At 31.9% G+C, this 17,430-nt stretch overlaps 2 protein-coding genes and 1 non-coding gene across 3 annotated transcripts; 1 reads left to right on the top strand and 2 right to left on the bottom strand.

Moving 5' to 3' along the window:
- Positions 1-594: 594 nt before the first annotated feature.
- Positions 595-7,043, bottom strand: LOC11438999 (hydroxymethylglutaryl-CoA synthase). The gene is made up of 12 exons (XM_003620683.4): positions 6,807-7,043; positions 5,976-6,082; positions 5,447-5,579; positions 4,682-4,825; positions 3,995-4,153; positions 3,308-3,381; positions 3,162-3,237; positions 2,857-2,912; positions 2,181-2,268; positions 1,715-1,855; positions 1,467-1,616; positions 595-946 (listed from the first exon to the last, which is right to left on the bottom strand). Exons 1-12 carry the CDS (start codon positions 6,879-6,881, stop codon positions 770-772), a joined length of 1,380 nt encoding a protein of 459 aa, XP_003620731.1. The 5' UTR covers positions 6,882-7,043; the 3' UTR covers positions 595-769.
- A 3,523-nt stretch (positions 7,044-10,566) lies between these two features.
- Positions 10,567-12,773, bottom strand: LOC25497219 (molybdenum cofactor sulfurase). The gene has a single exon (XM_013597085.3). The coding sequence runs from the start codon at positions 12,725-12,727 to the stop codon at positions 10,841-10,843; it is 1,887 nt and encodes a 628-aa protein (XP_013452539.2). The 5' UTR covers positions 12,728-12,773; the 3' UTR covers positions 10,567-10,840.
- A 710-nt stretch (positions 12,774-13,483) lies between these two features.
- TRNAS-GCU (transfer RNA serine (anticodon GCU)) lies at positions 13,484-13,565 on the top strand. Its single transcript has one exon. It is a non-coding gene; the product is annotated as a tRNA-Ser (tRNA).
- Positions 13,566-17,430: the final 3,865 nt, after the last annotated feature.

Below are 17,430 nucleotides of genomic sequence, written 5' to 3'. Positions count from 1 at the left end.
TGGCAAACAACCCTACCGTATGTTAACTTCCGATAAACTTTGAGAGGAAACAAAACCATACCAAAAGATAGGCCCTGCTAGGTGGGGATGATCTGCAGCCAACAAATTTTGCATCGACTCGGTCCAATTGATCCTATCAGCCCATGCCCCAATCCAACATCATCAACACCTTAATGTCGTCAAACATGCTTATAGATGCGACAAATAAAATTATAAGTTTGATCTATTTGTAAAAAGACAAGCCTTAAATTTGGAGGTTTGGAGTTCAAACCTTACCTTCAATCGGAACACCATCCGCTTACCCAAAAAAAAACATTCCATAAAAAATAAGTTGTTTGAAATGACTAGTGAAATAGTACCCCAACTATCATTAAAATTGTTAATAAATAACCTTTTAAAATAAGTTGTTTTTTAACGTTGGCGTCGACGACTAAAGCCAAATTTCTCGGATTTTGCAGGGAAGAAATTCGAACAAAAACGTATAGAGATCAAGACCAAAAACAGCTATGCGAGGACCAATTGCATTTAAACCAACATACTTTTATATTTTATCTATTATTTCTTTGAAAAACAATTAACAATTTGCGCAGCAACTGATTTTGAACCTAATCAAACTATACATATAAGAAAAATAAAAATCATTCATAAACAATAACTAGAATAAATAGCCATAAGGCATCAAATACAGAAGATTAACCAGAACAAACTACTTTTCTCAAATTTTAACTCTTAATTTGAATTATATCAGTCATCATCTTCTATCGAACTGTCATGTGCTCGTTACAACATCTTTCTTAGCGTAAAATCTCCTATACATGGAATCAACTTTGGTGAGAAAGAACGTGCCTGGAAGTAAGTAGTTACAGTCTTGGCCAGTCACAAATTCCTTTCCACCATAATGGTGCTCCATGATTTTTGTGTTTTCGACAAATTTTTCAGGTGGTAACTGCAAACAAAAGTAGGTTTTAATATAAGAAATTATATTTGGACATGAATAGTACAAGTGAATGTGTGAAGAGTAAGAAAATAAGCTGGGAGAAAACATGTGACACAGAAATGACAGAAAACAAAAGTAACTATATCATATACGAAAGATTCATGTGATAAATCAAAATAACGAAAACAAATGTGATTGCTACACGAAATGATAAAAATGTGGATGGCTACACAATGTTTAAGGTCAAATACAATTCCTCATAATGAATTAAGATTCAGTTTTGTATCGACTGAGTTCAGTTTTGTTCCAAATCGAGATACGGCTCACATATTTGTAAGATACTTATAACCATGAATGCAACTGTAGCATAGTCTCTATCTAATTTTTCATGTGTAGGTAACTACTTGTCAGCTTAAGGAAGGAGATTTTTCAAACACTTTGGTGACACAAGAAATTTTTGGTGACACAAAAACGACTAAAGCCATTGGTTTTCACGTAGGGGATTGAGATTTTTATCAAAGATGCATACCTCAATTCTCTGCTTCAATTTGCCAGAAACATTCATCACCGTCACAATGTTCGACAAGTTAAAGGGATGTTGACCTTCTTGAAGGCGGAAGGAGAACATCGTAGAGGTTAAACCACTTCCATATGAGAACATAACTACCCTTTTACCTACCTGCACATTTAAAGACATGTTCAATGTCGGCCTCTAATATGTGGTCATGATCATAAGGAAGGTAAAATAAACAAAGATACAAGTGAGACAAACCATACCAGTGAGTCGTGTTTATTGTGAAGGAGAGATGCAAATGCTGCATACAGAGATGCAGTGTACATGTTGCCAACTTGCTTTGGGATTAATGTGCTCGGTTGTACCTTTGCATCATATATTTTTTTTGCAGCTTGCTGGTTTGCCTACAGAATCACAATGACCGCTGGCATCTAAGTTCGTGTTTGGATCAAAAGACTTCAATTTGTGTTTAGTACGTTTGGTGTTTGTTTGTAACTTTTTTCTCCAAACGTGATTTCTACATTCAATATTTGTTTTTTGAACATTACACTCAAATTTATTGTTCAACTCATTTCATGCGAATGTATCAAAATATATACCATTTTACCTTAAAATCAGTTTCAATTAAAATCAATTTTCGTCACCGTTGAACGAAACAAGCACTTAAGTTACATTTCTAGAAGTCATTATGGTCTATGTGCATGACTCAAACTCCACAAGATTAGCTACCTTTTCAAGATCACGACTTTGATAGCTCTCATCACCGGTTAAGGATGCATAAGGTGCTAGAGCTTGCCTTGAAACCTCATCAACAAAACTGGTACAATATAACAACCAGAGAACAAAAACAATTATAAATAGGATTTGAAGTAACTAATTGAAACCAAAGTGTATTTTATGGTTCATGTACGCCTGGTTTTCATGTTTCAATAAGCTTTACTCTTTTTCCAATAAGTACTAGCAAATCTTGCTGAAAAGTTAAACTACTATATTCAAACGAAACCTAGAGAATGTACCACCTATTGGCTTATTAAAAATAAAATTATCCAAATGGTAAACAAATAGTCATCAAAGCCATGTTTAGATGAAGAACTTAATTAAGCTCTTATAGGCTAGCATAAGCGCTTATCGTATAAGTTCTTATCTATAAGCTATTTGTATAACAAAGGATAAAATAAAGTCAAATTGTTTTCATATAAGCTATAAGCTATTTTTATAAGTTATCCTGGAAACTACTTATTAATCTGTCATAAGTTGTTTCCATAAGCTCACCTAAGCAGCCTCACAAGTTCTTATACCAGTAGATACACTTAAATAACTAGATCCAATCACATCAAAAGGCAAATGGAATTATATAGCTTGGCACCATGAATTAACAGTGGATTGAAGCAAAAGATCCACAAACCTTGGATTTCTGAGGAAGTCATTGAAGTATAACCGACCAAAACTTTTTTGCACAAGCTGCAATAAATAAAAAAAGCACTCATGAAAGTTAAAACAAGTTGAAGGAGTAAAAAATATAGGGTTCAAAATCTGGTAAAGAAGAAAAATACTAACATAACAATTAATATACTAGCATTTGCTTATTAAACAAAAGCTCGTTTTAGGCAGCGTTATTATGACATAACAGCGTCTGTTTTTAAAAACCGAAATCCAAGTATGGAGAAATGATTTCAGCATGACTATACAAATGAATCATATGATGATTACCTTGTTATATGGAGAATGAAAAACAAAATAATCAGAATCTGCCATTGAAAAATGCTTCCCCTCCGATTTTTCAAATCTGTACATGCAAGAGCAGAATAAGAAAGCAAGAAAACTTCAAAGAGTTTTTTGGTTGTGTTTATTCTTACTTTTCACAAAACACCCGATAGCATGAATCAAGTGCCATCAGATAACAGGTCTGTGAGAGTTTTCCATCGACGACCTACAACAGAAAAAGGTCAAAGGTAAAAGTCAAAAAATTTAACCAAACTGTGCTGAATACTTGGTAGACTGGATGGTAGAAAGAATCAACAAGGATTTGAGCACAACAGTAATAATTATTGTTTGTAGCACAGAAGCTTCAGATTGAAAGTGTGTCTTAGTGTCAAACTATGGTTGGTGTTTGACACTCGTACGACATGTGTCGAAACTTCACTCCAGTTTCGGAATATAAAAGCCTACTCTTTTCGGCTTCAACACGTTGAGGACATGACTTCAATAAGGTCTTGCTTGGGAAAATTGCGTAATTGTTTATAACATAAGCGCATATTGTATAAGTGGTTATCTATAAGCTATTTCAATAAAAATATATAAAAATAAATTCGAACTGCTTTCGTTCATAAGCTATCCTAAATAGCTAGATAACAGAAATAAGCTGAAAACAGCTTATGAACATGTAATAAGTTGTTTTCATGAGCTCTCACAGATAGTCTTACAATTTCTTAGTTTGTAGATAAACTAAAATATCCTAATCCAAACAGAAGTTAAAGTAGTTTTAATAACAAAAGTATTTATTCATAAAACTAGGTATTACAAAGAAGATGGAAAAGCATTACTGGGTATTCACTTGCAAGATTTGGCTTGTAAAAATCATAGGCATGAGACATGTGACTTCCCCTGAGTTTGCTTTCGAAAGCAATAGGAGCATCTGGCCCTACAAGCATTGCAATTGCGGCTGCTCCTCCGGTAGGACGAGCAGGTCCTTCGGCATATACCTGAAAAAAGAATGTCATAGTTGTTAAACATTCAAAACAGAAAAAAAAATAATCGTTTCAAAAGTTAAACAAACAGTGACACTTGCAGACATTCAAAATTGAGCATGGAATTCAGTTATAAATTTGCATGTTATATAGTTAGTATAGATTTTGCAGTTTGTAATTTGATGTTTCACGACTTTCTGCCCTACATAATTCTATAAAAAAACTTTCATGTACTCAACTAATAAATCTTCCTAAATCATTTTCAAGTGATGAAGATATCTTGAACTTCTACTACTAAAACTAAAAATATACAAGTATTGAGGATGCGCCGCGGTGAATTCATGAGCAACCTAAGATGGTAAATTTAGTTATTAGACTGCAATTTCCAAATCAAACTTAAACTTTGCCACATAAAAAATGGATAATATGATAAGAATTTAACAATGAACTCAATTTCCTTATACACGAAGAATTAGTAAATTTCAAAATCAGTAGCAAAAGAAAGTAGGCTGAAGAAGATTTTTGTTTGCTAGGAGTTCATACCGCACTATCTGTACAGACAACAAGTCCATAACGTCCGTCCCATGAACTACTCTCGACCCAATTCACACAATTGAACAAAGCTGCTGTTCCACCATAACAAGCATTTGTTGAATCAACGCCTTCAATGTCAGTATTCCCGCTGTCCTGATTATTACATGATATAAGATGACATGTACCATAAGAACATGAAAAGTTTGTTCACTTTAGTTCCTACCAAATTAATCTCATCCGTAAGTTTAGGAAACAATAAATCGGATGGATCATTATAAAAACTACATCAGATATCATCTTTTTTGTTCCTTTTGACTCAAATATGCAAGAATACACAGAAGATAGGATTAAATCCAGTCAGTCAGTCTTACACCATAAGAAGGGTTAAGATACATGATGCAACTCCAGTCAGTCAGTCTTACACGACTTTAGCGTATATGGTATTGACGACCCAGATTGCGAAAAATTACAATCAAATGCAGAAAATCAATCAATAATTGTGATTCTAGAGACAAGAGATCTCACAAACAGACTGATCCAGGAATTTCATCTTGCTGGAGCAAGTTTATTAATGATTAGTGTTTATATAAAAATATAATCCACATACGCTAAAATAATGACATCATTATCGTTAAGCGTTCCAAGTTGATGAGCTGAGCGATGTTAAAAGAGTTTGTTCTAACTAGAAAGGTTCAGAGTTCAAACCCTATAAACTAACTGCTAAAATATCATTAAGCAAAATGTTGGCGATTGAAAAAACGGAGAATGACATACCTCAAAAATTTGCATCAAGAAGGTCTTAATGGATTTGCTTTTGTCAATCATAGTTTCACTTCCTACCTCCAATCGGCCGATTTTCTTTGGATCAATATTATATTTTTCAAGAAGTGAACTAACAACAGTCATGCTGAAAATTTCAAAAACAGAATTGAAAAGTTATCAGAATAACTGAAGCAAAACCATTGCAGCTAGCTTCAGTGATCAGCTACACAAGCATGAAATTAGTACCATAGTTTTTCAATTTTCCTATTCTTTGGCAAAACTATTCATGTTCCAATCAAATCATAATTAAAAAGAATGAAAAGCATCTTTGTAACACCGACACCTCTGATCAAAGGTGTGTCTGGTGTCCGACATGGATCGGTGTCCGACACCAACATGACACTGAAACATGTCATTACGTTTAAATAATTCATTTTCTCAAATCATTACCAGTGTCGAGTCTGGAGTTAGTGTTTGTGTCGGTGCATCATAGAAAATCATTCATAATTATAAAATGATTATGCAAATTCAAAATAGTTACCTCATTGAGATAATATCTTCAACCTCAGTACAAAATGCCATACAATCTTGTCCAAGTCCAATTGTATATTTCCCTTTGCTCACACCATCATGAGCTTCTAAAGCTTCCTACAAAATTCACAAATGAAAAAACAAAAACACAATTATTAGGGGATAAAGAAAATTATAGATTACGAATTAGTTGGTTACTGATTAACTAGCCTAAGAAAAACACAAAGGCTGATGAAATCACCTATGAAAAACACACACAGACACTCACACTGACACATCGACACGATAAAATTTTGAGAAAATGTTATATTTCAATGTAATCACAAGTGTCGGTGTCGTGTCGCTGTCGAACACGACAAATGTGGAACACCAGGCAGGACATGCCTTCAATCAGAAGTGTCGGTGCATCACACCAATCACTTATCAGTAACAAACTAACTCTTAATCTATAATTCACTATATCTCTAATAACAATGAAAAATAAAAACAAAAATCACAACTTCAAAATAAAACAAACATAAAAAGTAAAAACCACAATTTCAATCACACCATAAGCAAAAAAAATCATTTCTTAACCCAACAAATGGAAGAAAAAAAAACAAAATGAACATAAAAATTGGCATTTAAAATAATAACCTTCAAAATTAGCAAAAATCACAATTTCAACCACTCATTTGGAAAAGAACAAAAACACAATAAAAATCATAATCACAACTTTAAATTAAAAAATCACAACTTCAACAACCACATAAGGAGAAGAAAAAGAAAGAAAAAAAAAAACTTTTCTTTTGAAAGTGATCTAAGAAGTGAAGAAGAAAGTGCATCATGATGGAAAATATACCTGTTGAACACAAGTGGGAGGGAAATAGATGTCTATAGCGAGGATTCCAACATTGTTGGGGTGTGAAGAAGCCATGTTTGTGTTGTGTGTTTTTTCTTAAAGTGATGTTTTGTTTTTTTTTTCACTTCACCGAATGAATCTTGAACCAACTAACCCCTTTTTAGTGGAAATTTTAAGGCTGTGTTTGAATTTATTTATTTATTTTTACATATTGTTTGTGTGTTGAGAAAGAATGATGTTATTATAAAGTTTTTTTAGGAGATTATTATGAAGTTTTTCTTTATGGAAGAAAATTTAACTGAGTCGGATTCACGAATAGAAGAAAATTTAACCGAGTTAGGTTCACAGGTGGAAGGAAATTTAAATGAGTTGGGTTTACCACACTCATCAGAGTTAGGATTTAGAGTTAGGACAGATCTTAATACTCAAAATATTTATATAAAAGATACTAAGATCATCTATAATGGTGGGTGCTTCATCTATTTAGCACTATATTAAATAGGCACTCTGTTGTGGAGTATAATATATCGGTGGCTATGGAAGCACCCTCTCTCTCTTCATTTTTCATGGGTCACATTTAATAAATATTAATAAAATAAATAAAATTTGTTGAAATGTAATGATATAAAATTATTTGTAAGACCTATTTAATAATTTCTTTTGAGGTACTGGGTTGGAGAAAATTGACGCTTATTAAGTATTACCGTAAAATGAGTGATGTGGAGATATGAAATTAATTTAAGTATCCAGTTTAAGGTACTCTGTTGTGATGGTCTAATAAATTATCCGTTAACTAAACCTACACATTGACAACGAAAGTTGAATAAATTCCCTTATTGAACCAGAAATGAAGCTTTTAAAAATTAGAGTATATAATTATTTTAATTATTTAAAATTTTCTCACTGATTAATTTAATATCCGACAAAAAAACAATATTAAATTAGTCTTTTACATTTGTATATGAAGAACAAATTAGTCCTTCATAACAAATTAGTCCCTAAAATAATAGTCCTTCAATTCAGCTAACAAAATGACTAATTTGTCTCTATGTAAAATGTGAATAACTAACTTGAAGTTATTTTTTTGGTTAGAAATTGAATTGCCTTGTAAGAATTTTTTTTTTTTTTTTGAGGGAGCCTTATAAAAAAATTGTGAAGGACTAAAATTGATGATAGTCTAAAAATTAATAATTGAATGGTGGGAATTAAAAATACGAGTATTTTTTTGTATTCTTCTTATGATAAGACATAAGTTGTGCTTTTGTGCGGTTTTTTCAATTTTTTAGATTAGTTTGCAATTTTGTTTTGGATCGGTTTGTATGCTTGACGGTAAAAAATGATGAGGGAAAAAAATAATCTCTTAAATGATGAAAGATGGGCTCATCCCGAAATTTGACCTTATTTTTAAGTCCTTCCTTGTTAGAGAGTATAAGAATGATTTTGTGACTGAGGATAGAGAGTTAAAAAATAGAATGATACGAAGGTTGAAGATTAAAATTCCTCGTAAGATCATTAAAACGATTACCGAAAATATAAGTATTGATAGTTTAAAAATGAAGTCTTTGCTGCAAATCATAATGTAAGGAACATTTTATTTTTCACACACGTATAATCTTTTTTATTTATTACATATATAAAATGATTCTTGGTAGATGATGTGACTACAAAAACATTAGCACATGACATACCTAACCTAATAAAGAAATAATAAGTGTAACATAGTACAAATTAAGTTTGATAATCAATTCAAATGTTTTTATTCAATTATGATTACCAAAAACATATAAGTTCAACCAAAATAAGTACTTAGATTTACATCCATCTTAATTTTGTAGCTCAAACTAGTTGTCATCGCCCATAACCATGACAAAACTAGATTGGTGGTTATGAGAGTGTGAGTAAATTCGGTAGTATGTATGATTTTTGCTTGGTTATCATAACCTTCAAGACTTAAATGATTTAGGTGCAAGTTAGCTATTTGATCACGTATGGAAAGATATGTAAATTGCATCAGGTGAGTTGCTCAGTGAAATGTTTTAGTTGGAATTTCAAGAGCACTCTAAATAAGGAGTTCGGGTATGCTCAATTTAGGCTATGCTCCATTTACTCCATTTAAGATTTGGATGCAAGACATGTGGCAAAAAAATATCCAACGGTTGAGATTTTAAATTAAAAAACAATAAAAGGTTGTTGCCATATGAGAGAAGAAGGGAACATGATTTGTTTGTTATTATTATGTATTTTTATTAAACAAATATTTGATTTTTAATTTAAAATCTTAACCGTTGGATGCTTTTTTACCACATGTCTTTCATCCAAATCCTAAATGGAGTAAATGGATCTTAGTCTAAATGGAGCATACCTGAACTCCTAAATAAGACTTAGATGAAAATACACTTTTCAAGATAATGAATTTGATCCATTTACTGCTCTCTAGGTGTCTCCTTTTATAGGTCACACTTTCTTGACCTAATGGGCCTTTCTTTGGATTTCCAGGCCTATTAACCCTCTAAGGTCCATATCGCTCATATGTACCAGGCCCGTGGAGCTGATCATGTTTCTTTGCATTGCTCGTCCGAGCACGTCACTTGTCCGTGCAGGATGTGTGGCACGTTATGAGATACCTTCAAGAGGAGAACCACCACATGCTTAGACAACGACCTGAGAGAGAGAGCTAGTGATGTCGACAGTGAAGCTCACATAACCTAAACAATCAAGCTTAGTTGTACATGTTGAATAGTCAATATAAAAGAGAGTCCACGTGATATGGTCCTCCATACTAGTCCACAGTCTACTATTTAATCATTTTCAGTCATAGATAAGATGACGCAGGACAAGACAACCAAAACAATGAGACATGCTTTTTATATGCCATGAATCTACTACATAACTAGGGAGGTGAGAGTAACATGATCCTAAAAAGATATGTAAGTGTTGTGTTCATGGTGTTTAGAACTAATTGTTGAGTATGACTACTATATAGACCATGAAAGGGGCAGGATGTGGGGGACCTGAGCTGGTCAATCAGGACTATATATACGACTTGTAACACCGTAAATCCTAATTCATTCGCTTAAGTAATATACGGAACTCTAGCTGCCCTATAGTATTAGAGTTAGACACTGTATGCTGAACTGCGTAAACAAACGATCATGTTTTATTGTTTGTAATTTGCACTTTCTTTAATCTTCTTTCGGTGGTTAGAGGAGGGCGATGTTTAGAGCTAACACTTCTTTCAGCTGTTAGCTGACATTTTTCCCCTTAAAATCAAATTTTGGTTTCAATTTTCTTCCTACAATTTGCCCTTCAATGTTCACTGTAAAGTTATTATGAACCTGCCTGAACTCATGTGCTAGAACTAGGAAATCCGGATCCAAAGGAAGAAAATAAACACGGGAGAACACATCGTTTGGTCATGGAGTTCGCTCAATTGTTCCTACGTCTACGAGAGCAGGGTGGCTTCTGTATGTTTTCTGTTATGCAACAAATTAGTGTCACAAAGTACATTGTTTAAAACTCGCAGCGAAGTTTACTAGTTAACCCCTAATAGAGGGCTTCGCCCCCGACCATCTTAGTTGTAAGTTGGAACCTAATAAACAATTAATCGGACAAGCCCAAAGGACAGGCGCTCTGCTTCGCTCGTTATGCTTTTATCTCATCTGTCCACATATCAGCGAATAGCTGCCATCTTCAACAAGAGCATAATAGGAAATGAATGTAAGTGTGTGCATAACATAATTTGAATATTTAACATAGTTTCTGAACTCATTAAACAAATGAATGAATGATTTATTAGGGTCATTGGAAAATCAAATTTCCATATACATGAAATTTCAGCCAAATTCACAAAGTACAGAAAAATGAATGAAACATAACGGAACTTAACAAAATGTTGCGAATCGCTGAACCCAGAAAACAACGTCTTGTTCATATTCCACTCGCTACAGAGCTATAGCGCCATAACAGCTGCTATTTCACTACAGTCTGTAGCAAATAGTATATCGCGGAACAATAGCAATATGCCTAAAGCGCCGCTATACTTCAACAGTTTTCTGATTCAGAGCAGTATATCTCCACCTCTCCTTCTCGACAAAATCAGCATCGAGAAACCTAGCAACAAAACACCAAAGCTTATAGATATCATCAAAATTAGCCAAAAAACCTAATGCAGCAGTAACAACAGTTATTCCAACTTTTTCGTTATCTTTCTTTTTGTTCTCCTTTAGAACTCTTCCCTTTTCATCGGCATACTTATCTGCAAACCATATATGATGCAACAATCCGTAACTAATAGAAATATTACTTCTATCAGCGAGTTTTTGCACAAGAACAGGTTCAACTTTTTCGCCTTTCCAATCAAATATATTGAATGCAATTGCAGGTCCTCTATCAAATTTTACTTTTGGACCATAAATCGTCACTAGAGAAACCCCTTCTGTGTTAGGATGCTTAAGCTTCAACATCGAATTCACCAACCAGTTTATCAAGTACCTCGCGCGATCATTGATCAGTAACAATCCTAAAGAATCCACTTGATCTAAGCACCTACATTCAATATCAAAGTGTTCATTTTTATCACTTTCTTTAACACCCTTTTCATGGATTTGAACTTGCTTTTCCACCTCCTCAATTTCACAAATTTCAGATGGTTTTGACACACTTGGTGCCTCTACGATCTTAATCTCAGAAGATTCTCCTTCTACGAATTTTGCAGGTTGCGATGTTTGTATCATACTAGACAAAGATGTCATATAAAATGGTTCTTCTTCGTCTAAATGTAAGGTAAGTATCGAATCTTGCTGCTTTTTTTCTTGCACAAGGTTCACTATTCCTACAGAAGAATTTGTTTCCAAAATCGACGTAGCACTTTTCTTGATAAAAAGGCAACCAAATCCAGAAGGGTTTTCTCCAAAAACTTTATAACAAGAACATATAAGAAAATCTGGTTGAAAAAGTGAAAGACCAAAACAATCCATGTCTTTCGGTCCTAATGCACATGCATCAACCAAAACATTCCAACCATTCTCTTTCGCTATACTTATCCAAATATAAGGATATCTTGCTCCTGTTACTCTTGAATGAAGTGGCAAAACAAAAAGACCCTTATTTTTCTTCTTCTTTCTCTTACTTACAATCATTTTCCTCAACTTTGTTGATTGAATTCTCAGCCTTGGCCATGAAAACTCTGCTGACATAGCTTTTGCTCCTCGTTTTTCGGACGAGCTAATCATCGCTTCCACAGCTTCACTTTCATGGTCATAAACTGTTAAAAGCTTTCTACTTTTTTGAAAATTGTAACAATCTGCTACAAGTTTGAAAGCCGATGTTCTATTAGCAGTGAAAACCATGAAGTAATCGTTTTCCGATATGTTAAGATAATTCATGATTCTTTTTCTCATTGCTGACTCAAATTCGGAATCTTTTCCACCATGAAGAAGCAAAGTCTTCAAATTTCCTGTTTTGCAGGATATACTAAAAAACGGCATATCAGAAAACTGCGGTAGAGATTCTTGTGTTTTTCGATGAGTTGATTTTGATGTATCATGATATTGTTGCATTTGAGAGTAAGAAAAAAGACCAATACCAATATAATCAAGACAAGTATGGTTTGAAAATGAAAGATGAGAATATTCTTTATCTCTAACATGATCAACTTTTTCTGTCTCAGAATATTGAGGATACACTTTATTGAATTCATTGAATGATTCTTGAAATGATGGAAGAGATTCATGGTTTGTGAAATGAGTGTTTGGAAAGACTGAGGATGTCGTCGATGATGCGAAAGTGCGACGACATTCTGATGAACTGTTTCTGTGTTTTGGTTTTGTGTTTTGTGAATTTGGTGAGTTGAAAATTGAGACATTGCAACAACATTGATGAGGGCATGTTTGTGAGGTTTCATTTTGGCTAAGGTTGTCCATGTTTTGTTTTTTTGGTTTTTCTGTTTTCTAAAGTTAAAGAGATAAGTGTTTTTTATATGTATTTGTTTATTTAATGTTATTATTATTTTCTTTCTATCCAGCTAATGATTTCTTGTTGCATTCTGCCAAACGGCATATACAAGAAAATAAATACAAATATACAGAAAGCAATTGAATGTGTCTTTTTAGAGAATTTTTCAATGCTCACTCTATTCTCTTAGAGGTACAAAATACAGAAAACAATTCACTTTGTTGTTTTTTTTATTATTTTTTATCTTCTTTTAATTATAGATGAGTTGGTGGACGAGATGGGAATGATTAAAGTTGATAACGAGTGAAGGTCCGAGATTCATATTATGACAAAAGAGAAAAAACTAACATAAAAACTAACTTGTTAACGTTAACTCTTAAACAAAAATTAGATGAGTTGAGGGTCGATGACTCACCAAATCAAGATAAAGTTCAAAGTGATATAGTCTTTTTTAATTGTTGATAATTTCTTTTTGAAACTTTAAGTGTTTTAGAAATAGAAATCCAAGACATATTTAAAATTTTCTTTCAAATACATAATCTTAATATAATTTTTGGTAGTGATAATCTTAATATAATTGACATTATTTACTTTTTTTTACAGGAATTTTGACATGATTATTATGAAATATATAAAACGTTTAATTTAATGACCAATATCAAACCAATATATTAAGAAGATAGTAAACAATATCAAAAGAAAATATTAAAGAAGAAGTAAATGATGTCACTTTGGCCGAGTGGTTAAGGCGTGTGCCTGCTAAGTACATGGGGTTTCCCCGTGAGAGTTCGAATCTCTTAGGTGACGATTCTTTTTGGTTTTCTACTTTTAATGTAAATACCTTTAACAACCAAAGTCTCAATTTTACCAAGTATTTTTTGTACTCTTATTAAATTCCACCTTAGTTGGTAAAAAAAAAAAAATTCCACCTTGCATAAAAAAAAAAACATGCAATGATATTTATACCAATTAATTAATTAATTTTTTAAATTTAATGTGAATATCTTATCAACCGAAGTATTTTTCAAGATAAATAAAATAACAATAATTACTGGAAAATCACTTATAAGTAAAAGAGCCGATATTTTAATCTCGATCATGGTATCTGACTTAATAATTTCGACATTCATACTTGTTGATGTAAAACGCGAACCAAAGTTCTAGAACGGAGGAAGTAGAACTTTTTTTTTTTTTTGGATTTAGGTGGCTAAATACGGCATTGTAAGATCCACCAAAAAGGTCAGCAATCACAATGTGGACTTTGTCTTCCATAGTTTGCAAGGTTGACCCGTTAAAATATAGAATATTTTGCCACTAGCCAATCATTCTTGAATTTTCCAACATTGTTTGAATGTGATATAGTATTTTACTAGTATTGAAAATTATATTTTAAGTGTTAATTAAAAAAATATGTTTTCTTGTTGCACACAGTTTAAATATTCGGAAAATTCTATTTTAGTGGATCCCATTTCTTTCTATATACACTAAAAAACAAATGATTTTACTATAGTTTCAATTACTTATTTGTGTCTGCGCTATTATATAAAGACAAATGATAACAGTTACGATGATGTAGAATTTATCTCAATTAATATTTTTACAGTTTTAAATTTTTATAATTTTTACTAATACATAATTAAAGATATTTACGTGTGACGCAGTCAATTAAATCACATATTTTGGGAGGGAAGGCCATGCCCTTTACTTCAAGGATTTTTAGTACTCTTAAGTATGGCTTATTGGTAAGAACCAATCATAAATATGTTCATTTAAGCCGGCATTAACAAGGTTCCAATACTTTATTTTTTTTTGGAGAAGAGTCCAAATACTTTTTTGATACATGTTTCATAAATTTAGTTGGAGTGGGATATTGTTCTGTTCAATAGAGTATATATAGTTTTTGTTGAATTCGATCATATTGAGTGAAATTACATTAATCTAATTAATTTCCAATACATTAGGGTATCAAGAGGATGCATTATATATTATATATTTAGGTTGAACTAGTTTGTTAAAGTGACAACTCATGTCACACAAATTAAAGACGTGAATTTAAATATCACTGCCGAATTGAGATCATGAAAAGATTTGATGCAGTATCATCTATGTTTATCTCTCTAAAACCCAAATAATTTCATAGTCTCTCTACCGATGACACAACTTTGAAGATGTATAATTTTTTTTTGGCTTAATTGCACTTTTCCCCTTATAGTTTGCCAATTGTGTGATTTTGCACCCCATAGTTTTAAACAAACGATTTTGCCCCCTATAGTTTTTCCCCTTTCTGATTTTATGGTCCCCATGATATTTAGTGCTGGTTTTTTTATCAATTAATGTGTGTCACGTGTGTAATTCCATTTTTTAAAAAATAAAAAATGATATTTTTCAGATTTTGAGAGAAGGAGCACGTGATTCTTCAGATTTTAAGAAGAAATATCACGTGCCTCCTTCTCTCAAAATCTGAAAAATACCACTTTTTTATTTTTTAAAAAATGGAATTACACACGTGGCACACATTAATTGATAAAAAACAGACATATCAGCACTAAATGTCATGGGGACAATAAAATCAGAAAGGGGAAAACTATAGGGGGCAAAATCGCTCGTTTAAAACTATGTGGTGCAAAATCGCATAATTGACAAACTATAAAGGGGAAAAGTGCAATTAAGCTTTTTTTTTTTTTTTTGAGCAAACGTTATTTAAATCTTAAAATGTGTCGCCGAATAGTTCCAAAGATTTGGTTGAGTGATAAAAATATAATATTTTGGGGCAAATTCTATGATACACCCAATATATTTGAGTGTACCGGTACACTCCTTCTTTAAATTAATAACTAAATGAGTTGTTTTTTGAAGAAAAATATTTTTTTTTATCACTTATAATTATAATAACTAAATCTTATTCATCAAAAGTGTCAACGAAATAAAATTAATTTTTTTTGAATTTTTATCACTCATAATTGAGAACATTGATTATTTTTTACGATAATGTGTAAAAACAATTATAAATTTTTTTATAAACAATAAAATGATGTTTTTTCTTATAAAATAATGTTCTATAAAACATAAATATTAACAAATAGCTATTTATTACACAAAAAAGAATCGTTTATTTATAAAATTATGAAGGAAGAGTACGGGTACACCTCACTTTGTGAGAAGTGAGTGTACCGTAGAAGTTCTCATATTTTGAAGGTTGTGGGTTCGAATCTTAGTAATCTCTTTATTTTCACCGTCAGACATCTTTGCTTTGACCCTAAATTTTCATAAAAAAATGTACCATAAACTTGGAACTACAAAACGGTCTAATTAACTCACCTATACATTTAGTAAAAAAATAAAATTAATTTGTATCAAGGGAGATTGGATGATTAATGAGTAGTCTAGTATATAGCATTGTAAACTGAGTCCATGTTTAATTCATTTACTTTGCTAAAATTTTACTTTGTTTTAAGAAAGACATACACAAATGGTAAATTAGTAAGACTCTTTTAATAAATGGACCGACTAATGGGTTCAATTCTTCTATCATTAACCCTTTTGTTTGGTTGTTCAGTTAGAAATTCCTTTGTTGTCCCAAAGCAATTGTAAGAGTTATTTCTAGGGACCAATTTAGGTTTGACTTTTTGTTATGTGTATAATTTTGATACAATGAAACGCCATTTTGCAATGTTAAACCAATTGTAAGCAAATGGATAATATATATGAGGCATGAAAAGGGTAAAGCTTAAGTCAATAAAACAAAGTGACTTTTGTTGTCCTTAAAGTGTATGCAAATTCAATAGTTTGAAAATAATTGCAAGCTATATACAACAAAAACATGGGTGTGGCATCACTTGTTCAATCATGAGTTGCTTTCAGCTGAGATGGCAAGGGAATTTCCTAGCGAATGTTACAATACATAATGTCTACGAATATATAACATTATAAAAAAAGTTGAATAAGCATCTATGGTTAATTTTATGCATAAAAAATGGATGATCTATGGTTAATTTTTAATCCGAAGTCATCTCTTTAAATTGTTTTACCTTTTTCTTTTAACTTAATTAGGGTCTGTTTGGTAAGCCCACTAAATGAGCTTATAGTTTATAGCTTATAGTCTATCATCTTTTCTTCCATTTATACCCTTATTATTTTATCTAAAAACAAATTTTACCCATTATAATTTATCACTCCTATAATTAAAAATAACACATTAATTATTGTAATAAATACCATGCCTTAAAAAAGTCTCGTTAGATTTAAACGAATATAATTTATACCGTACATTTAAACGAATATAACCTTTTGTAACCAAAAAAACGAATATAACCTGTGGTTAAAAAAAAAAAAAAAAATTGCATCATACATGTAACATTTGTGTTTTTAATCTTTTATCATGACTACATGATTTTTATACAATTGTGTTTGATTTTGCTAAAATAAAATACAACTGTGCTATGTATATATACGATTTTACCTTTATTAGTTAGTTGAACCGCTAATTTTACCAAACACTTTAATTAGCTTATCAGTCGTTAGCTATAAGCTATCAGCTATCAGCTATAAGCTATAAGCTAACTTATAAGCTATCCGCTATTTTTACCAAACAGAGCCTAAGTGATTTTCACATGTATTTAGTTTATAGTTTTTTATGAAGCTAAAATGGAATATAGTTAAACAGAAATGGTTC

The sequence above is a fragment of the Medicago truncatula genome, chromosome 6 (assembly GCF_003473485.1).
Source record: "Medicago truncatula cultivar Jemalong A17 chromosome 6, MtrunA17r5.0-ANR, whole genome shotgun sequence".
NCBI lineage: Eukaryota > Viridiplantae > Streptophyta > Magnoliopsida > Fabales > Fabaceae > Medicago > Medicago truncatula.
The sequence above is the reverse complement of the archived record's forward strand: the minus strand, read 5'-3'. Positions and strand labels throughout refer to the sequence as shown.

What these genes read in the sequence shown, in the direction of transcription:
- LOC11438999 (XM_003620683.4), bottom strand. Translation starts at nt 6,881, where the DNA reads ATGGCTTCTTCACACCCCAACAATGTTGGAATCCTCGCTATAGACATC. An exon ending in TCTTGATGCAAATTTTTGAG is followed by an intron (nt 4,826 to 5,446) that starts GTATGTCATTCT and finishes TGTAATAATCAG; the next exon opens with GACAGCGGGAATACTGACAT. An exon ending in ATCTTGCAAGTGAATACCCA is followed by an intron (nt 3,382 to 3,994) that starts GTAATGCTTTTC and finishes TTTCTGTTGTAG; the next exon opens with GTCGTCGATGGAAAACTCTC.
- LOC25497219 (XM_013597085.3), bottom strand. Translation starts at nt 12,727, where the DNA reads ATGGACAACCTTAGCCAAAATGAAACCTCACAAACATGCCCTCATCAA.